The following is a 20,982-nucleotide window of genomic DNA, read 5'->3' as shown; positions in this document are numbered from 1 at the left end:
GCTCACAAGATCCGACAATGAAGCACAATGGGGAGAAGACAACCATCTAGCTACTGCTATGGACCCATAGTCCAGGGGTAGACTACTCACACATCACTCCGGAGGCGACCATGGCGGCGTAGAGTCCTCCGGGAGATGATTCCCCTCTCCGGCAGGGTGCCGGAGGCGATCTCCTGGATCCCCCGAGATGGGATCGGCGGCGGCGGCGTCTCTGGAAGGTTTTCCGTATCGTGGCTCTCGGTACTGGGGGTTTCGCAACGGAGGCTTTAAGTAGGCGGAAGGGTAGGTCAGGAGGCGGCACGAGGGCCCCACACCACAGGGCCGCGCGGCCAAGGGGGGGCCGCGCCGCCCTAGGGTGTGGCCACCTCGTGGCCCCACTTCGTCTCCTCTTCGGACTTCTGGAAGCTTCGTGGCAAAATAGGACCCTGGGCGTTGATTTCGTCCAATTCCGAGAATATTTCGTTACTAGGATTTCTGAAACCAAAAACAGCAGAAAACAGCAACTGGCACTTCGGCATCTTGTTAATAGGTTAGTTCCAGAAAATGCACGAATATGACATAAAGTGTGCATAAAACATGTAGATAACATCAATAATGTGGCATGGAACATAAGAAATTATCGATACGTCGGAGACGTATCACTGCCCGGCACCTGGGCCAGCATGCCGGGTGCTGCTACCGAGTTACTCGGCACCAGGTCCGGCCCACCGGGTCCTATGCCGGGTAGGTTGGCACCCTGGCCGGTCCTGCCGGGCTCAGCATCGGGTGCCTCGATTTTAGCTCAAACGGTCATTTCTCTTGAAGGGGTATAAAAGGGGCCTTCTTCCCCGTTGTTTTTTTAAGTTCTTGAGCATGTTTTTGACCACCATTATTGAACTTGTGCTTGCTTTTCTATCCCTTTCCTCCCATGATTCTTGCATATTCTTGAAGGATTTGAAAGAGGAGATCTAGATCTACAACCTCCACCAATCAGTTCCTCCTCCAAGTGAGAGGAACTCTTGAGATCTAGATCTTGGAGTCATTTGTTGATTTCCATCATTGTTCTTCCTCTCTAGTTTCTCCATAGATTTTTGTTTGCTTTGGTGGAATTGGAGTGTGAAGGATTTGACCACGTTTGGTGTTCTTGCTTTTGCATCCTTGCGTAAGTGTTGATCTCTCCATTACGATTAGTTCGAGTGAGGGACCGTGAGCTTGTTACTCTTGGAGGGGTTACCTCCTAGTTGGCTTGGCGGTTGGTGCTTCGGTGATCTCTTCGTGCAAGATTGTCAAGAGGCCTGGGCTTCTCCTTCGTGGGGCTTGTGAAGTGATTGTGGAGCTTGCCATCTCCGGAGTGGAGAAAAAGCTAGGCATAAGGGAAAGGCATTTGTCCTTCGTGGTATTGGCTTGGAGAAGAAGGTGAGCCTTCGTGGCGTTCGGGAAACCTTCGTGGTAGCCCGCATCTCTCCAACGTGACATACCTCACCTTGTGTGGGTAAACACGGGAATACATCTCCGTCTCTACGTGCCTCGGTTATCTCTATACTCGAGTTTACTTATTACGATTAGTTCTGTTGTTGTTGCACTTAGTTAAGTCTAGCATATTTAGGTTATGTGCTTGTAAAATAAACGTTAGTTTAATTCCGCTTTCTTACATGCCAAATCCGTAATAGTTTTTAAAATGCCTATTCACTCCCCTCTAGGCGACATCTCGTCCTTTCATCCCCGCCCATGACCTATTCGATCAATTGCGCCGGTAGGTTCCCTAATTCATTTTGGGCGCTATTGTGGGTGACCATTGATCCGTAGTTGCTACCCAGACAGACGGACGTCATGTGAAAGTCGCTCGCAAAGTTTTGCAGTGGGGTCATTGACTCCTCTTCCGACGATTAGTCTGAGCAGATGACAAGAACATGGCTTCTGCTGCGGCCTCATCCTCCACGAGCACAATGCCAGCCAGCTGGTGCACCGGGGCTCTACAAATGGCCACTCAAAAAACCTGCCGCACAACATAGTGGATGGGTATCTCCGGCTCTACAAGGACTACTTCGGCCGCACCGATCTGGTGTACCCAAAAAAATTTGTGTCAGCGACGGTACAGGATGTTAAGGGACATGTTCATGGTCATTCTACGGGGCGCCAGAGATTACTACCCGTACTTGTTCACCGAGTGATGCATAATCGGTGCACATGTTGTATACGGTTCAGAGATGAGCAACGGTACGGTACTTGAGTAAAATTACATTTTGGTCCGATGAACATGGTATTTTGCCTCATCGATCTCATGCACCCATTATGCAAATGTATTTTAAAAAATTAAAATATTTCAGAAGAAATTCCTGGCATTCTATGTTTGCATATTTTATCCGAGTCTCATACAAAACGGACGGTCAGGAAAACACACACACCCATGCGTTGCAAGTACAAAAGTATTTAAAAAAGATATTTTGTACCACAAAAAATGTTTATTTCCTTGAGACTTTGGTGCGAATACATAATATCTGAATTTACACCCGAATATTTTTTGGAACTTTTAGACATTTTGAAATATGTTTGTTGGATAATGGTTGCATACTTGCATCTACACCTATGTGCTAAAACGGATTTCGTTGGTTCCATTCAGTTTTCACATCACGTTTAGCGTGTGATGATTTTCAACATCATATGCGCCATATTATCTGCCACTTCAGCATATTAATAATAGTGAAAAGAATAGAGGTTGTTGAACAATGTAGAGGGGGCAGGCCAGTAATTTTCTACTAGTAAGTTCCTACTTTTACTCCTTTGTATCTGTTCTGTCGGTTACTCCGTAGCCTTTCTTCAATTGCATTGTGCAATTAACCTTGAATACATCCCGATTTTGCTTAGTACATACTTCCTCTGTTCCATAATTTTTTGTTGTGGTTTTAGTTCCCACGATAAGAATTATAAAACGGAGGGAGTGCTTTTTTAGCCATATATAGTAGTAGCCAGCTGCAACTAATTAGGTAGACTGGATAGCCAACCATCATGATCAATGAACTTCATGTCCACGAATTTCTGCAGCTCTCCCTCGCTGAGATGCTTCTCCCATGAAACTCTTCCGGCAGTGTTGGATCCTGGGCCACTGCATCCAACTTCCGCGAACGTCACTTGTGACCTGCCAAACAAACATGCGCGTTATTACAAGAAAATGCATACAAATGCACTTAGACACAACGAAATCTCGGACAACTTCGATTCATCAGTGAAACTTATTCTCTTAAGGTGCACTTACACATCTTGGCCGGCGTTCCAGGCCTCCCATCCCTGCGGGACCACGACGTCGGTCATGTTCACGTGATAGAAGACGACGGTGGCGTACTGGTTCCACGCGCGGCCGAGGTACAGGCGGCCGGAGCCCCGCACCTCGCCGCCCTTGAACACCAGCCCGCCAGGGCTGCCGGCGGTCAACCTGGCGTGCGCCGTCACCCACCCGGGCTGCCGGCCATACCACGACGGCACGTCCGATTCCAGGGTGCACCCTTCGTAGATGGACTGCCCGTAGCCGAAGATGAAGTCCACGCCGCCCTTGATGAAGCAGTCGCGGAAGTAGTGCCGGCCGGCCAGGTCGCACAGCGTGTCCTGGAACCCGTAGAAGGCGCAGCCGTGGAAGGCGCTCCGGTCGCCGCCCACCAGCGCCGCCACCGCCTGGTCCGGCCTGCTCTTGTCCACCGCGTTGTACATGTTCTTGAAGGCTATGTTCCGGGCCACGAAGTTGTCCGCGAGGACCGTGAAGGTGGCGCTCTCCGCGGTCGGCGACCAGTTGCCGCTTCCGCCGCCGTTGCTCATCAGGTCGTTTATGTCGCCGTGGGCGTGGTCGTTGTAGTTGATGTCCGTGTTCCACGACCCGTCGCCTTCCAGCAAGATGAAGCCTTTCTCCTTTGGGATGCTGACTTTCTCCCTGCAAAACCACACGTCCACGTACCAACAAATTTGCTCAGCCTATGTATCGTTAGGAACCATTATCTCAACTTAAATTTACCTCGTGCCAGAATTCTCTGTCACCTAAAAAGTTGCAGACTACTCCCTCCATTCCATATTAATTACTTCGCATGTTTAGTCAAAATCAAACTTTGCAATCTTTTTATTTTTTTGAGAAACATAGTAAAAACGCTTAGGCTCACATACACGCGCATACACTCACACCAACTGTACAAAATTGAATGTAAATGACATGATATAGTATATTATTTCATTACGGTTACTAACGATATCATTTTGATTTTCTAAATAGTATATGTTTACATATATTGATCAAACTTGGAAGGTTTGATTTTGACCAAATCTTTTATATATGGAGTAATATGAATGAACAAAACATATCTCAGAGGAAAGACAATTGTTGCTGTAAATCAAATGGCAAGATTAGAAATTCGACTAGATTCTTAAGAAAATCAAGCCAGTTATCTATAGTTCACCGTTACAAAATTATCTATCGAAATTGCCAATCTGTGTTAGATGTGTTGTTGACTTGCTAAACTTAGTTACTGCACCGCACCGGCAAAGGGAGCCTGACGTGGAATGATTCGTTATAGCAAATCGTGAGCACAAACTTTGGATAGTATACGACTTCACGCTGTTGCCATCCACGAGCATCACGCAAGCGCAAGTTTCCACGTACGATACGACATGGTATATGTTTGAAGAGAGGACACATGCGTATATACCTGTAGCTGCCACTCTTGACGTGGATCCGGATCCACTCGCGGTTGCCGTCCGGCACGAAGTTCACCGCCGACTGGACATGCCTAAAGTCCCCTCCTCCATGCTGGTCCACGGTGATGGTCTTCAACGCCTCCGGGACCGGGGCCGGGGCCGGCGACAGCGCCGGCGCCAATCTGAAGCTCAGCGTCGACGGCGGCAGGAGCAGAAGCAGGTGCACGCCGATAACAATGGCAGCACAGCGGCACAGGCTGCACGGCGGCTCCATTATTGCTTTTTTTCGTGTGTATCTTGGTGATGGCCGTATGTTTGGTGAATGCTGATGCTCGTGAGAATGGCGTATAAATAGATTGAGTCGATCAGCTCTAGATGTATCTTTCCAAGGACTTTTTTGTAGAAACAAAACACGGTAGCTTGTCTTTTTTATAGAAAGAAGAAACACGCTCGTGTTGCGAGCTGGATGGATATAGATTTAAGATATTTCGTTTTTGACGTGAAAGATATTTCGTTTTAACTTCCTTCCTAAATTTAAAAGGCAATTCGTGGAAGGTTTTTGCTCTTCCGTATGAGAATATTTAGACATTGATTACTGTACTGTACAAATATACTAGCGATATTGTGAGTAAAAAAAAGATATTTTACAACCTTAGGCAGTTCGATCATAGCCTCACTGTTGGAATCTGGGCGCCACGTTTTGATCCCCTAAAACAAAATGTGACGCTATGATCGAACTGCATAAGGTTCGTAAACTTTAAAGTGCTTCGAGCTCCTTCGCCTCCATGATGGTAATGCCTACGGGGGTTTGTCGACAACCCCGGGTTTAGAAGATAGTCATTGTGTTGAAGGGAAGACCATATATGGAGGACAATCCATTAGGAGGGGCGGTAGAGCACAATCCATGTGTCATGCCAACATGGCGTGATGACGGTGAAGGGCTAGGGAAAAATAGGAAGGACGATTGGAGGAGGAAGGCTTCTCAAGATGGCACCAACGATGTCTGTTTTTGTGAATCAGAAGGTCGAAGAGCGAGCAGAAAGTGGATGAGGAATACGAGAAGGCGGGAGGGGCCAGGGTGTGGGGAGGGAAGGATACTTGTGAAATTCGAAGTCTATAAATTATTTGACACTTCAATACTGTTGTGCCTTGTCCTACCTAATATATATAGTCGTATGCTGGCCATTGGCGGTGCAATGGATGAAGCTTTTTCTCCACCATTCGATTGGACGCGTCAAACCATCTAATCTTGTTTTTTCTAAAACCAACATATTCAACCTCGTCGGTCAATCTCCAGCATCTCTTGCCTCCCACACACAACCTGACATGGGAATATCCAACTGGGTAGGCCTAAGGAGTTAGGTCGGACCCACTGGACCCAAGTGGTCCATGACTATATCATGGCTGCCTCTCAGATGGGATTACACATAAAGGAAGTGGGTCATCTTGCACATAAAAGGAAGTGGGCTGACTCGGAGGCCCAAATGGACGACAAGGAACGATGTGAAACACACGATCAGGATTTGGCGGCTACGCAATCGACTCGTATCCCAACCGACTCAATACAGATACATACAACCAAAAAAGAAAGAACAATTACAGAAAAAGAAAAATCCCGCCACAGAGATCTGTTCCTTGTAGCAACGAACCAAACACCACCAAGATAGCACAAGAAATCCATCTTCTCCAAATGCGACACCTTCAAGAAGGAAATAATTAATGCACACACGTCGTCATCGCCCTGATCATAGAATGATGATGATACTATTCATGATATCATATATTGTAGAGATAGTATCATAATGGCAATACTATGATACTTACTGTAAAAAAAATGATACTATGATAGTAGTTGGAGTAAAGGTGGCCATGCTGTCGGGAACAGGATCAGAACAAAAGAAGAAAGAACGGCAAGTTATTGACCGGCTAGCTACAAACGACATTACTACGACTTATAAGAAAAGAACGACAGTATCACTGAGTAATGTTCGAAGGATACACACTCGATTGCTTCAGATTTTGTAAGAGCATAATGTTAGTACTGATTTGCAACGTTGCATTTGAAAATGTTTTCTGCACTAATATTAGCTAGATCTATGAAAATATATGCATTAAGTTAATCCAAAATCTGCTAAGTGCTCCATTTATCTGGCCATATATTAGCTGGATCACCATACATCAATGCATTTCGATCTTCACATTAAGGTCAAGTACCATACAAAATCTCTCAGTTAATGTAAGGAAAACAGACATATCTTCGGCCTAAGTTTTTCTTATGTGAGCTAGTAGCTAGAATAATCTAAAAGGTGGATCGTCTTCGATCACAAAATGAATTGCAGTGAGATATGCAAAGGTGCACGTCGATTCCACGGAGTAGATACGTACGTATCTCTGGGACGCACCTGGTACGAAACGCCTATTAATACATATACGTGTCGAGAGGTCAGGACCGACGTCAGGAAACTTAAAATTTTCACGACCAGGTCGAGTAAGGTAGACACGAAATGCGGCCGCTCTTCCTCGTCGCCGGTTTAGTTCTGCCGCTGCTGCTGCTCCGGTGGGCGCCTGTGCCGAGCCTCGCGTTGGCCCCGGTGTCCAGAACCATCACCGTGGACCAGCGCGGAGGAGGGCAGTACAGGACGGTGCAGGCGGCGGTGGACGCCGTGCCGGAAGGCAACAGCCGGTGGGTCAGGATCTACGTCAAGCAAGGGATCTACAGGGAGAAGGTGACGATCCCAAGCCAGAAAGGCTTCATCATGCTCCAAGGCGACGGCCACTGGAATACGGAGATCAGCTTCGACGCGCACGCCTACGACATGCTTGGCATCGCCAACATCACGGACTACTCGTCGACGTACACCAGCGCCACCTTCACCGCGCAGGCCGACGACTTCATCGCCCGGAGCATCTCCTTCAAGGTAGTACCTAGCTAGTACACATCGCACGTCGTTCTTCATTTCCCCCTTTGATTGACGATTCTCCGACGTGCGCGCGCGCACGAGCGCAGAACACGTACGGCGGCTTCGACAGCCCGGCGGTGGCGGCGCTGGTCGGCGGCGACCGGAGCGCCTTCTACGACTGCGCCTTCCGCGGCTACCAGGACACTCTCTGCGACTTCACCGGCCGGCACCACTTCCGCCGCTGCATCATCGAGGGCGCCGTCGACTTCATCTTCGGCTTCGGCAGGTCTATCTACGAGGATTGCACCCTGCTGTCCAACATGCCGGCGTCGTCCCGGCAGCCCGGCTGGGTGACTGCCCACGCAGCCGAACCCGGCAGCTACGCCGGGCTGGTGTTCAAGGGTGGCCGGATCGTGGGTTCCGGCCGCCAGTTCCTCGGCCGCCCGTGGAAAACGGAGGCCACCGTCGTGTTCTTCCAAGTGACCATGGCTGGCATCGTCGTCCCGCAGGGTTGGGACAAGTGGAACTCCGCCCAAGACGTGTAAGAGCAAATACAGTAACTAACAAAGCAACAACAATACACCAGCTTCTTTCCTAGTCGTGTAGTGCGAAATTTTTGCTAATACTACAACATATTATGTGCTGTTCTTGGCTTCTTGCTGACGTTTAAATGCTGACGCACGGTGTTTCTTTGGCAGGTCACGAGTGACGTTTACGGAAGTTGGATGCAGAGGGCCCGGATCCTACACTGCCGGGAGAGTGCCATGGGAGAAGCACCTGAGCTACAGAGAGGTGCAGCGATTCGTGGACATCAGGTTCATCGACGACGGTTGGCTATCCAACCAACCGTGGTAGTAGCCGGCTTGCTAGGAGGGGAGTACCAAAATAAACCGAGATGCGCGTACTCAGGTTCATTATCAATCCGATGCAATGGAAGAAGATGTTGAGGTTTCGGGGTAACCAACAAAATACAGAAAGGAGTATGCTTATTGTACTAGTAGGAACATTTTGAGAATTTCAACCATTGGAAACTATCTATGGGTCTCTCTCATTCAGAAGAGGAGTTTTCAAGAATAGTATTCCTTTTGATATTTTTATATAGATTTTTCTTGATGTGTAGGATTGAAAACCATATGAACATGTGGATCGGAGTTGTGGACCTTGCATGCGATTTTCAAATGATATAGAGGCTTGTGCTTCCATAAACCTCCAAGACTGAAACGGCTTTTCTGAGTAAAACGCAAAAATGGCTGATATTAAACGATTCCTGTTCGGGGATAGGGGTAGGGTGGCTGAGATTAAACGATATCAATGATATATTTTTCTACTGCATCAAATGTTATAATTTTTCTATATCTTTGACAACATTTTTGTGTTCTTTTATATGATGCCACTAACAATTTATATTTTTATTCGATTCTAGTTCTCGTATGACTCAACATGCCATGATATCCCATTTCGTACTAAAAAGGGTTTTTTGATCTATGATCACCTCTCTCTCTCTTTCTCTCTCTCTCTCTCTCTCTCTCTCTCTCTCTCTCTCTCTCTCTCTCTCTCTCTCTCTCGGGCAACTCAATCCCTAGCCAACACCATCTCTTCCCTCTCCCCCTTCCCAAGCCATGGCGTGAGGCTCGGCACCGGCGTTCGTCTCAGTTTAGATCTAGATCTGGGCCCGACACTTCGCACAAGGGAACTTTGACGTGGACAAAGGTGGCAACGAGCGAAATCAAAGCCTGATGTGTGTCCGTGAGAATAACAGTCCCTTTTAGGGGCGTCTTCATGGCATCGTCTTTTCCATGGTCAGCCTCTAGGTGAAAACCCTTGTTTGATATGTTTGATAGAGGTTGCGACGCGGGTCGTTATTCCCTCCTTAGGAGCACCATAGGGGAGGTCTGCTTCCTCTTGGCTTCAACACATATGGAGCATAGGTCGGAATGGGCGAGCTCTTGTTGCAATGGCGAAGCTTGTGGGGCGGTAGCCCTATTCTAGTGACTTCATCTGCAGTTGTCGTAGACTCCAAGGATTGAATTTCTGAAAGGATTGGCATCCCTCGATACGGAGATAAAGGACATGTGCCCTCTCTACCAACGATCTTGTTTAGACGTGGCGACTGGGGCCATCAAGCGATCGATAATGTGGGCATGCCTACCTTTGGCTTCCCTTGCTGCTTCAAACTCTTGTTCCTCCTCTCATGCACTCTCGGTTAGATATCAAGTTGGTTCCTCGAGATGAATGTTACTTCATATAGAGTAAAGTTGGCCCATTTGATGTCATTTGTTCGAATGATCATGCCCTAAAGTTGCTCCTAGGGGTCAACACCTGTGATGGCCTCGTTAGGGGTGCATAGGGTCGCCTAGTGAGCTATTTTTGCAAATGGTGGTGGGTTTTGGGGGATCATGTGCTTGTTTGGAGTAGTTGGTTTGGGCTCTTATTTTATAATTTATACAAAAAAAATCATACTACAAGATCCTTAGAAACACAACCATTCACCAAGTGAAAAAAATTACTGAGCACAAAACGGCTAAGAGTAAGATAAAGTTCAGAAGCAGACTACTGAAATAAAGTTATAGTAGACAAAATGGAAACTTAAGAAAGCTAATCATAGAATGGCAGTCCACTACAAGTCTTCGGCTCTATTCTTCTTCCCAATCGTCCAACCATCATGTCCATTTTGTTTCTTGCACACGACTTTCCTCTTTATCTTTTGCTACCTTTTATTTATTTTCTTATTTTTCCCAGCCTTCTTCATCTACCCTTTCTTCACCTGAGATTCTCTTTTGTTTACCATGTCAACCTTGGTACCCATGAACACCATCTTCCTCTAGAACTAAAAACTTCACTAGTTACTCTCCTTCTGCACCTAACATGAAATGGTAGTTTGATTTTTTTTGTTTGCCTGCTTTGCGTGAAATTTAGACCACCATTGAATACCATATCAAATTTGGAAAATAACCGAACATGGTTCAGCACGCCATTTCCCTTGAAAATATGCAAGGTTTACAGCTTTCCGGATGCTCTAGAAGATAGAAGCAAGACATACAGCTATCACATTCCTTTTTGGTTTCTTATATTGTCTCAACCAAATTTGAAATGCATTGCTTTACTAAGATAAATGCGCGCATGCAACAATACATCTCTGGTCAAAATGTTGTTCTTAAGCATCAACCAAATGAAGGCTTTGTTTTTAGTGGAATTTTTACTTTCTGAATAAAAAAGACTTGACTAAGGATATTCTTGAGCTGCTCAATTTCCAAACCAATTGGTTAGGCTGCTCAACAACTTCAAAGTTTGCTATCATCTGTTGTAGATCCAACCAATCTTCTCTTAAAGAACCTACTATTACTTCCAAACTTGCGCTTTACTACCTCTATCACAAGGCTTAATGCCTATATTTTTTTTCCACAAAGTCAAACTATGTTAAGTTTGACTAAGTTAAATAAAAAATCAATAACATTTCAAATACAAAATTAATATTATTAGATGGATAATGATATATATTTTCATGTGCTATCTACAAAATATCATATTTATTGATAGATTTATTCTAAAATTTTGATCAAACTTTACTTGCTTTGTCTTTTCCAAAAAAATATAAGCCTTAAGCCTTGGGATGGAGGTAGTATTATACAACTCTCTGACAATATTTTTATCCATAGAAATATAAAATATTATAGGGAATTTCTCGTCTAGGCTTGAGTCAACCAGCCAATGATCTTATAAAGTTGTTGATTTTTTGAAACCTTCACCTACCTAAACTATAACACACTTCCATAACAGCCGTTTGATTTCCATTGAGCCCTGCCAGAAATGCAAATCTCCATGCCTAGCTGAAACCTGACACAAGTTAAGCTTTTGAAAATATTTGTTAGAAATAATTTTCTCCCATATTCCATTTTCATTGAAAAGTTTCCACAATAATTTATACCATTGTTCAATTTCCATTACATCTACATCAAGGATTTTGAGCCCCCGTTGATCTTTCGGTAAACAAATAATACTCCATTTAACATGTTGTATTATTTCTTCGCTATGCTTCTACCCATAAAGAGTTTGTTCTAATCACTTCCATTTCCTCTCTAGAGACAACATGCAACCTACAAAAATAAAGCATGTGCAAGAGCACACTAGATATAGAATAATTGGTCAGAATTACACTACCACCCATTACCAACATTTTCCCCTGCCACAGGCACAACTTTTTCTCCATTTTCTGTTCACTGGGTCTCTAGTAAGATAATTTTAACCCTTTTTATTTCTATAGGAGCACCTAAATATTTCATGGTACCCCTCGTTTTTTTGAAAATCATGTAAAACTTCATGGAGCTTTTAATTAAGATTTTCAAAATCTTAATGATTTGTGAACACACAAAGGCAACATGGGAAAGCTTGATCGCACTCTTAATGATTTGAATATGTTAACCAAAACTTCAATTAAGAGATTCAAAGTCACATTAAGCAAGAAAATTGTGAATTTCAAAATGTTGTCAACATCAGGTCCATTTGGTACCAAAGTGATCACCCCATAATTTAACCTAGACACATCTAACTCTCCCTTAAGAAAATCAGTAAAAAAATCCAAGAGGTAATTTTTGACCAAGTCCAATTTTATTGATAAAATTAAACACTATACCAATCTATGCTAGCAGTTTGTTTGTTACCATACAAAACAAATGCCTCTTTCAGTTCTTCCATAGAAAAGTTTCTTATTAGGAAACTACTACCCTCGTCGGAAAGTATGTCTCTAATAGGATCCAAATGGATACTGGAGTTGTGAAGATGTCCAAAAAGTGTTTTGTAGAATATAGTGATGTACTTAAAGTTCTACTTCTCTTCAGTTAACCCCTCCTCCTTATTTAACTTTACGATTGTGGTTTTCCTCTTTCTACCATCAGCATTAGCATGGTAGTATTTAGTATTATCATTCCTTTCAAAAAGGCCAGTTTGTTTTGACCTATGTAACCACTTAATCTCCTCTTCCTTGCAGATTTTTAAAGGTTGGGTTTTGATTTAGATCTGTGTTGATCTATCAGCTGCACTTAGACCTGAATCCTCTCCTTTTCTATCAATAACGCAAGTTTTTTGAGACATTTCTCGTCTTTTTTACTCCCCTTCAACATTTATGTTCCATCATGTTAGACGTTTTCTCTTTTTTCTCAGCCTCTCCTGCCATCAATCAATGTTTTTTGCCCTGTAAAGACTCATTGCCATACCTTTGTTATCAAATCTTTATGGTCTTGTCTTTGGAACCTGCAGCTTTCAAAACGAAAGACTGCTAGTAGCAAAGGTTTCATCAAGATTTGATCAACAATGAGGTGTCATCGGAGAAATCAAGAGGCGAAGTTGAAACACACGCCAAAGGGAAATGTTACTCCCACTCAAGTGAAACGAGCACTATTATCGTCAAGTTCCAAGACAAATAATCATAAGTTCTATGAAAAAGTATCACATTTACTTATGATTAGAAATGTACCAAAGTATTCTCAAAAACTCTTATTAAAAACATCATAAGTGATTTTGTTACTTCCACAACTATCCTCCAGCTGGAATACCATCCCCGTGAAAATCATGGCCTCCACTAGTATTCATCAGGAAGAAATCAATGGGATAGTCTTGCCCTAATTTTTTTTTTTGAGAAATACACTACAAACGTAGACGCTCACATACACGCGCATACACTCACCCCTTATGAACCCACACACGCACACCCTACCCCTACGAGCATCTCCGGAAGACTGAGCCGGCGGATTGAATCTTGAAATTGAGGAAGTAAAAAAAAATTGTGGATCTTATTTTTGCTTGATCTTGGTATGCTTTGTAAGACGATTTTCTCGACACTTGATATTTTTTGACAGATTTAGCTTTATTACCTTAAATCCGGGCTACAGAGCCTTTTATCTTAAAAATATCTCATTTCTATATTTTATGTCCAAGTGGACGAGGTTTTCTTGGTGTCCCCTTAGAAAGGAGGAAGTAGCATAGGGCACATATCTCGAAGGAAATCCAATGGCGTGTGAAATACATCAAATTTATTTTGTTTGGCAAATTTTGATGTGTTTTATAACAGGATTTTACCATCAACATGTATGGTTTGGCGGGTTTTTTCTTTCTTAATTTAAAGCAGAGATGCAAAGACTTACGTCAAAAAAAGGACTCCAATATAGAGCGGTTGTTCCGCGGAGCGGACGCATCTAGAATGTGCCATGTGACAATGGTTCATCCTGACATTTATCATCCACCATCGATCAAGAAGTCTAATGTCTGACACCTCATTCGCTTTTTGTGTTAAAATTCAAACATTTGCTTAATATAGTTTTCCAAAAAATCATTTTTATGAGGTGTTTTGGGTATCCCTTTTCGGAGGAAAGACGAAGCCTAGGGCACATATCTCAACGGAAATGGGACGGTGTGCGAAATCCACCTAATTTAGTTTCATCTAACACACAATCCACCTATTTTCCTATTAGTTTCATTTAGCTCCAAGCGATTACAAAAATATTTTAAGCAATTAATTAACAACACTCTTATGTTCTAATTACGCTAGAGCATCCAGCATAAACATTAAAAATATGGTCAACTTTGCACGTAAATTAAGCAAGTCACGCAAAGAGTTGCTAGTCACACTTGCAGAATGAACACCACAGACACAGAACGATCGATCGAATGTTCTACAGAAAAGAAAAACACAGGGCTCGACCAGTGGAGCTCTCACGCCACGAGCATGAAGCACCTACAACTCATCACCTACATTCCTACTCCCGTTCTTCGCAGCAATCCGGCAAACATGCCAAGAAATACCCCACGCGCTGCATCCACTCCTCGAACGATAACCAACCACGCATCTATAAGAAGGTGCCGAGCAACCGCACCAGGCTCACACCATCGATCCAAGAAGTAGCTAGATCGATCTCCATTGATCGAGCTCTCCCCTGTCTGCCATAGCTAGCCAGCCATGGCGGCTGGCTCGGTGTTTCACGCGGCGATCCTCGCCGCCGTCCTCCTGGTCCCTTTCCTCGGCCCGCCGGCGGTGGAGGCGCAGCTGGGGCAAGTGAAGAAGTACTGCGCCAGCCAGTTCGCCATCGCCAGCCAGGCCTGCGCCATTCTCCCCCCGACCAGCCCGGAGCATCACCACCATGACGACGACGACGACGATGACGACGACGACGAAGATGAGGATGAAGACGACGATGACAAAGACGACGATGACAAGGACGACGATGACAAGGGCGACGATGACGACGACGACAAGGGGGGCGGTGGAGGAGGAGGAGGCGGCGGTGGTGGTGGTGGTGGCGGCGGCGGCGGCGGGAACGCGACGTCGCTGATCACCGCCGATCCCAAGCTGTCCGTGGCCGTCTCCCATCGCAACGGAACCGCCGTCCGCGCCGGCAGCAGACGCTCCCGGGGCGGCCGTCGCAGGCGCCGTCACCGCCGTCACCGCCGTCGCCGCCGCCACCGCGTGCGCGGGGACGACGAGGACGAGGACGAGGACGACGACGACCAGGACGACGGCAAGGATGACGATGACAAGGACGACGACGACGACGACAAGGACGACGATGATGAGGAGGATGACGACGACGACGACGATGATGATGACGACGACGACGAGCACGACGACGAGCACCGCGCGTACAGGGACTGCTGCCGTTGGCTGAAGGAGGTGGAGCCCGGGTGCGTGTGCGAGACGCTTCTCCGCCTGCCCATGTTCCTCGTCAAGCCGCAGCACAAGTACACCGTCAGGGTCGGCCATTCCTGCAAGATCACCTACAGGTGCGGTGGCGGCCGCGCCTTCTAGCATGCGGGCGTTCATGGCGCCAAGCTCGCATGCAGCAGAAGCGAAGCTACAGTCTACAGTCTACGGCTACGTAACGTACGTACACAGACACTTCAGAATCAATCGCCATTACTGGCAACTGGTAAGTAAGCAAATCAAGATGCCTCATCGATCTTTTGCCGAGTTACGGATTTACCTTCACCATCAGTCTTGACTGCATGCGTGGTCTCGATCGTTTGGGCCTGCAGCTGGTGTATACGTGTAGTAGTTTGTGTGATATATTACTACTATGTAAGAACAATCGGTGTGTACGTATAGATGTATGTGTGTCACTGTGTACGTTGTAATTGTACTCGAGCTAGGTGAACCAGTGCAAAGCTCGGGTACTAGGTGTGGTATATAGAAATAAGAAAAAGTGTACCTGTACTACTCGTGTGTTGTTCTGATTTAGGTTGTCTGCAAGATATATGCAGTCTAAATGTTAATGCACGTTTACCTACTCAAACTGTCCTGTTGTCGGTGATCTTGTCTTTTTTTTACGACAGTCAAATTTGTTGCTTTCATTGATCATAGAAGAGAGAAAAACAGAGTTACAGTACAAGCGTGCCTAAGCACAAAGTAACAGAAAAACGCAGCAAAAAAGACACAGAAAAACTACAAGCTAGGTGTAGGCCTGAATATTGTTTATCGGTCTGGCTCTCTTGGTCTATTCAGCAGATCATGCACCAGCAACTTCCCAGCTTCACACCAGTCTGAAGCAGTGTCAACAATCTTGTCGAAAACCCAGGTAGCAGGTGAAGCACGCTGGTTGGAAATACGATCATTCGATTCCTACGAAAACTCTCAGTAAACAATTGTAACAAGCGAGTAGAGACGGCACCTGGAGTCATTGTATTGCTAGCAGGCCTTGGAAGATGTCTTACCGTTGATAACCTAGCAAAGCGGCGCATCGTACATAATCCCATCTGCCCTCTTTGCTTCATCCATCAAGAGTCTGCTCTGCATCTTGATCCTGTGTTAATTCTAATGGAGGCCAGACGATGAATTGGCAAAGCAAGTGTTAGCATGCGAAACATTTTGGATGATTTCCTAAGACAGCAGTTCAGGTTCCCAAGAATATAAGTGCCAGAATAAGATGGTACTTTGTCACAAAATCACCTTTTACAAAGGAAAATACCTGATTCGTGTTAACGTATGGGGTTGAGTTTTTAGGGAACATAAATTTTCCAAAACGATAGATACTGCTCCGTGCTAAACCTATTCTGCAGAAGAAGAGGAATTCCGAAATATAAGCCTACATGACTGTAAGAACAAATCAGGAACAAGAGAAGAATCAGTCAGTACATGTTTTTGTACTCCAGGCCTTTTATCATTGCTGCTCCTCCGCTGTTACCTGCTTCCCATCTGCTACCAAAGGCATTTGCATCCTCTCCCTCTATTTAACTATTATTATTATAACAGTTTCGTTCAGAATCCAAACAAATTTCTGAATGTCACCATATCGTGTAAAAAACATACATGATCTGATGAGGTTCCACAGTTTGGGGAAATCTAACTAGCTATTACATCTCCTGGTTTTCTCCCAAAAAATGGATATATGAAACACATAACTGAACTATTCACATAAAAATGCTCCACACTTATGGCTACAATAATAATCACTGTTTCCTATGGTACACTCATTATCCTTTAATTTCACGGTAAACTTGTGTGGCTAAACAGCATGCCCCCACGTGAATGTTTCTAGTTCTAACTAAGAGAGCTGGCATCTCTAAGCAAGTAACTTCGCAAGTTCATCCACTCTCAATGTACCTTGTGGAACCACATCCGACAGGAACTCTTGCGCAAGATCATTTCTCTGCTTTATCAATCCTCTGTTGACATCATCTTTCTTTTCAACATTGTTAGGTACTTGCTTTTCTACAGGATGATTCTTTACTCTTCCGCTCTTATTTGGCTCGTTTTTCCGGATACCAGACTTCCTTAGTGTATTCTTGAAAACCGGACCTCGTGGAGCTTTCTTGGCAAAGGCAACAGACTTTTGATAAATCACATCAGCATCAACAAACTCATTTTCGTCCAGAACATGTGCCCTGCCACTTCCAGTGGCCTCCTTCAAGAGAAGTAACACTCCCTCCATATAGGATAATGACGTTGAATCAGTCTTTGCACCATCCTGGCCATTCAAACCTTCAGTATTTCTCTTGGTAGTCTCCAATTCGCCAATCTCATAACTCCTGCCCAATGGACGAACGGAAGCTTCCTGCTCATTTGGACATTGTACAGATTTTTTGCACCCAAAAGGAGATCTGTCATCTGGATCTCCATTTTCACTGTCGTCTGATATGACACTTTGGCCATGAAGTGCCGACTTAGGAGATGGAATTACTGAATCTGAAGTAGAAAGTTCAAATGGAGTGACAGCTGAGTTCTCGATTCCAGCTACATCCTTAGGATTAGACGATCCAGGGACTATACATGGCAAATTCAGCATGACATCATTGACAAGTTCAGGGTTCAAGTTGCTGTTGTACACATATCCTGCATTATTCACTGCCTCAATTGAAGTCAGACCAGTTCCTGAAGCTGTTCCTTTCTTATTCAAAATTTCTTCACTAGTGAACGGATGTTGATCACTTCCAACTTCAAAACTATTTTCGTCAGGCGGAGGAAGAGATGATTTCCAAACATTTCCTCTCCACATCAGTATATGTTCAAACTCAAAAGACACTAAGATACATGGAACTAGATCCTGAAAGGTACAGTCAATCAACTTTTGAACAAAATAACCACATAACTAAACAATATGACAGATTAATCAAACCTTTAGTTTAGCTCCAATTTTTCTGCAATCACTTTTGTTGAGACCTGAGCAATCAATCCGGACAAGATCACACGCTTCAAATGCTTCTCTAACTTCTTTCACAAGGTGAGTATAAACACCATTTTTTCCTGTAAACAAATGAAACGAGCTGATAACGGTAGGAGCAATAGGATATGGTCCAATCTCTGAACCATAAAATACAGACATGGGAAGATCGTAATGTTGTATACACTTATACATTATGCACCACCAACAAAAGTCAGAGAGATGGAACAGGGCTATTAGCTTACTGTAGCAAATAGGCGAAATTATAGATGTAGGGAACCAGTTTAGACAAAGCAAGTATGAATATCTATGTTGCTTTTGGTCACAGGCATTACAGTTTTAATTTTCATGAAGATACGTACTAAGTAGAACAAATAAAATAGAAACACACAATTTTGCGACAATAACTACTTCAGCCTTGTTACAGATGTTCTTTCTAATCTACTGTTTAACAATTAATACTATATCATACTACAGTAATTGCCTGGTACATTTGTGTGCCATGCAACATCCATAACCTTGTTATTTGGGTTTTATTTCTCCTCACCAATGTATGTATTGAATCCGATGTTTAAAGTATATTCCAAAGCAACAATTACATGAAATAAAAATATCTTTACCAAGTTTGCAAATTGGTGTTAATTGACGTCCTCTCTTGTGCATTTGTGTTGCCTCCTCCGGAGTTAGGCCATCTGGCACCCTTTTGACCAGGGGAGGGTACACTGCCGCAGCAGGTTTCCAGAGCATAAGTGGGAAAACTGGGCGAGTCCTGTAATTGTAGTTTCTACCACGAAAAAGAAATATAACACCCCCCTGACGGTAAATTACTTTTCCTCCAACTCTTTCCTGCTCAAGTATGTGGCGTAAGTCATCAGAAAGCTTTCTATAGACAAACCGCAAGCAGACAAGAGAACAAGAAAGAAAAAAGCAACTACAAGGAGTTTATAATCAGCAAAGCTGTAACTAACTAACTAAGACAGCTTTTAGTTTAGTTCTTTTAAGATGACGAACTAGTTCACTAGGATAGCATATATCCTAAATACAAAAAATGTGCTCGGAAGTTACTATGAGTCTATGACAGTTGCACTAACTGTGCACAATATAAAAATATCTAAATAGCATGGCTAGTATATGAAGCAAGATGTAGCAGCACGAAGAATTGAATAGAGAGTGGTAGCATAGTTACCTCAAGCTGTTGGCAGACATTATCCATGTCAACTGTACATACACCTTTGCATCTTATCTTGCAAACTCTTTTCCTCTTCCAATGTGCATGGATGTTCTCCAACATGTTGTGTGTTAAACCATCCCTGCCTGCAGAAGGGGCGCATTCAGACTAAAAGGACCACAGTGCAACACCATACGAATAGCTCCTAGCTAGCTTACTGACATGAGAACTGAAACGAAAGAAAATTTTAAGCTGGAGCAAATACTTCATTTGTTTCCCAATTCTTCTTCTTAATTTTTCATTTCTAGTTTATACATATTCTTCCTTATTTCACACTGTTCAATACTCAGTCATATGCGCAACACAAAAATCAAGTACTCTGTTTAATTGGACTATCTTGCCTACATTTCTGCTAGAAAGCTGAGGAGAGGGAAGTCACTCACCCATATTTAGCTGCCGCGTGGCCTTGAGGTTTCCCTTGACGAGCTCAGCGACCTCCTCCCTGGTGAGCGGCTCCCCAAGGACCTCCTCCCGGGACGCCGCTTGGTACCGTGGCTCCATCCCGGCGAGGAATGGCCCCGGCGACTGCACGGGCTTGACCCCTTTCTTGCCATGCGGCGGCAGCACGAAAGAGTCGAACTCAGGCAGCTCCTTGCGGCTCTTGGGGAGAGGCTTCCTCCCGGTCCAGGGGCGCGGCGTGGCCTCGGGACCGAAGGGCAGGAACGGGGCCTCGCGGAGCGCGACGGGGCGGGCTCGCGGGGCCTCCGTGTAGCTGTACTGGAACTCGAACGGCGCCCCCTCGAGGCGGTAGGCGAGGCCCCGGTCGGTGACGCGGACGCCGGCGGCGGGCTCGCCGGTGTCGGGGACGGGGATCTTCTTTGGACGGTGGCTGCGCGAGAAGGCCGGGTGGGCGGGCACCGGAGCTCGGCGGCGCTTGGTGTCGGCGGCAGGCTGGTTGTGGTGGGAGAGGGAAAGGCAGAGGCAGAGGCGGAGGCGGAGGGAGCTCCGGAGGCGTAGGGCAGGGTGCTGGGCTGGAGCAAGGAGGGAGCAAGATGGGAGGGTATTGGTCGCCATGGATTGGGGGATTCGACCTTTGGTTCCAGAACTGAGTGGCACTTGAGGATAGAGGACCAAGCTGAATGTAATTGATCTTTTGGACCGAGGTTTTTCGTGAAATTTGGTTTCAAAATGTGGGGCGCGTGTTTGGTACTGTAGCATGCAATTCGTGGCTCGCCAGTGACATGGAACTCACATCTTGGTCCGGACAAGTTTCGGTACACAAAACACACTTCGTTTGATAGTTTATACATATGCAGTGTTGGAGGATGCGACGTATTTGTGTTATCAGGGGGTCCATGGTGTGTGCGCTAGACCCTTTCATGAGGGGCGGGAGCTTTGTATGGATTTGTATTCGAAGTTATGATGTCTTCTATGTGTGGGTGGAGTTGTATCGAACCTTGTGTGGTTTTATATATAAAGCTGGGCCGGAGGGCCTTCTATTTAAAATAGTCTGGGTTCCATCGGTTGGTACCCAAGCGAATTTTGATTGGTTGGTCGCATGTTTTTTCCTAGCCTCACCTATATGGCAACATGGTGACCTTACCTCACCTATCACAAG

The 20,982-nt window shown here is 45.0% G+C and overlaps 4 protein-coding genes across 4 annotated transcripts; 2 read left to right on the top strand and 2 right to left on the bottom strand.

Moving 5' to 3' along the window:
• Positions 1-2,955: 2,955 nt before the first annotated feature.
• Positions 2,956-4,927, bottom strand: LOC127328380 (probable pectinesterase 66). The gene is made up of 3 exons (XM_051354984.2): positions 4,665-4,927; positions 3,233-3,898; positions 2,956-3,115 (listed from the first exon to the last, which is right to left on the bottom strand). Exons 1-3 carry the CDS (start codon positions 4,925-4,927, stop codon positions 2,956-2,958), a joined length of 1,089 nt encoding a protein of 362 aa, XP_051210944.1.
• Positions 4,928-7,157: 2,230 nt separating this feature from the next.
• On the top strand, positions 7,158-15,630 carry LOC127328379 (probable pectinesterase 66). Its single transcript, XM_071825303.1, has 4 exons — positions 7,158-7,571; positions 7,661-8,032; positions 8,252-8,347; positions 15,028-15,630. Exons 1-4 carry the CDS (start codon positions 7,158-7,160, stop codon positions 15,346-15,348), a joined length of 1,203 nt encoding a protein of 400 aa, XP_071681404.1. The 3' UTR covers positions 15,349-15,630.
• Positions 14,369-14,847, top strand: LOC127329884 (uncharacterized; the record flags this gene model as incomplete). Its single annotated transcript, XM_051356296.2, has 1 exon — positions 14,369-14,847. A coding segment is annotated over exon 1 (345 nt), but the record flags the coding sequence as incomplete, so codon positions are not given.
• A 1,158-nt stretch (positions 15,631-16,788) lies between the features above and the next one.
• LOC127331831 (CRS2-associated factor 1, chloroplastic) lies at positions 16,789-20,524 on the bottom strand. Its single transcript, XM_051358038.2, has 5 exons — positions 19,808-20,524; positions 19,383-19,510; positions 18,817-19,042; positions 18,152-18,279; positions 16,789-18,079 (listed from the first exon to the last, which is right to left on the bottom strand). Exons 1-5 carry the CDS (start codon positions 20,436-20,438, stop codon positions 17,099-17,101), a joined length of 2,094 nt encoding a protein of 697 aa, XP_051213998.1. The 5' UTR covers positions 20,439-20,524; the 3' UTR covers positions 16,789-17,098.
• Between the last annotated feature and the right edge of the window lie 458 nt (positions 20,525-20,982).

This window comes from Lolium perenne, chromosome 2 (genome assembly GCF_019359855.2).
Source record: "Lolium perenne isolate Kyuss_39 chromosome 2, Kyuss_2.0, whole genome shotgun sequence".
In the NCBI taxonomy this organism is placed as follows: Eukaryota; Viridiplantae; Streptophyta; class Magnoliopsida; order Poales; family Poaceae; genus Lolium; species Lolium perenne.
This window is presented reverse-complemented; position numbering and strand designations above follow the sequence as displayed.

Coding starts and splice junctions, on each gene's coding strand:
- LOC127328380 (XM_051354984.2), bottom strand. CDS start 4,927: ATGGAGCCGCCGTGCAGCCTGTGCCGCTGTGCTGCCATTGTTATCGGC. Junction 3,899..4,664: donor GTCAAGAGTGGCAGCTACAG/GTATATACGCAT, acceptor GTGGTTTTGCAG/GGAGAAAGTCAGCATCCCAA. Junction 3,116..3,232: donor TGGAACGCCGGCCAAGATGT/GTAAGTGCACCT, acceptor TTTGTTTGGCAG/GTCACAAGTGACGTTCGCGG.
- LOC127328379 (XM_071825303.1), top strand. CDS start 7,158: ATGCGGCCGCTCTTCCTCGTCGCCGGTTTAGTTCTGCCGCTGCTGCTG. Junction 8,033..8,251: donor CCACCGTCGTGTTCTTCCAA/GTGACCATGGCT, acceptor TTTCTTTGGCAG/GTCACGAGTGACGTTTACGG. Junction 8,348..15,027: donor CACCTGAGCTACAGAGAGGT/GCAGCGATTCGT, acceptor GGGGACGACGAG/GACGAGGACGAGGACGACGA.
- LOC127331831 (XM_051358038.2), bottom strand. CDS start 20,438: ATGGCGACCAATACCCTCCCATCTTGCTCCCTCCTTGCTCCAGCCCAG. Junction 19,043..19,382: donor ATGTCTGCCAACAGCTTGAG/GTAACTATGCTA, acceptor ATACTTGAGCAG/GAAAGAGTTGGAGGAAAAGT. Junction 18,280..18,816: donor AACACCAATTTGCAAACTTG/GTAAAGATATTT, acceptor ATTTGTTTACAG/GAAAAAATGGTGTTTATACT.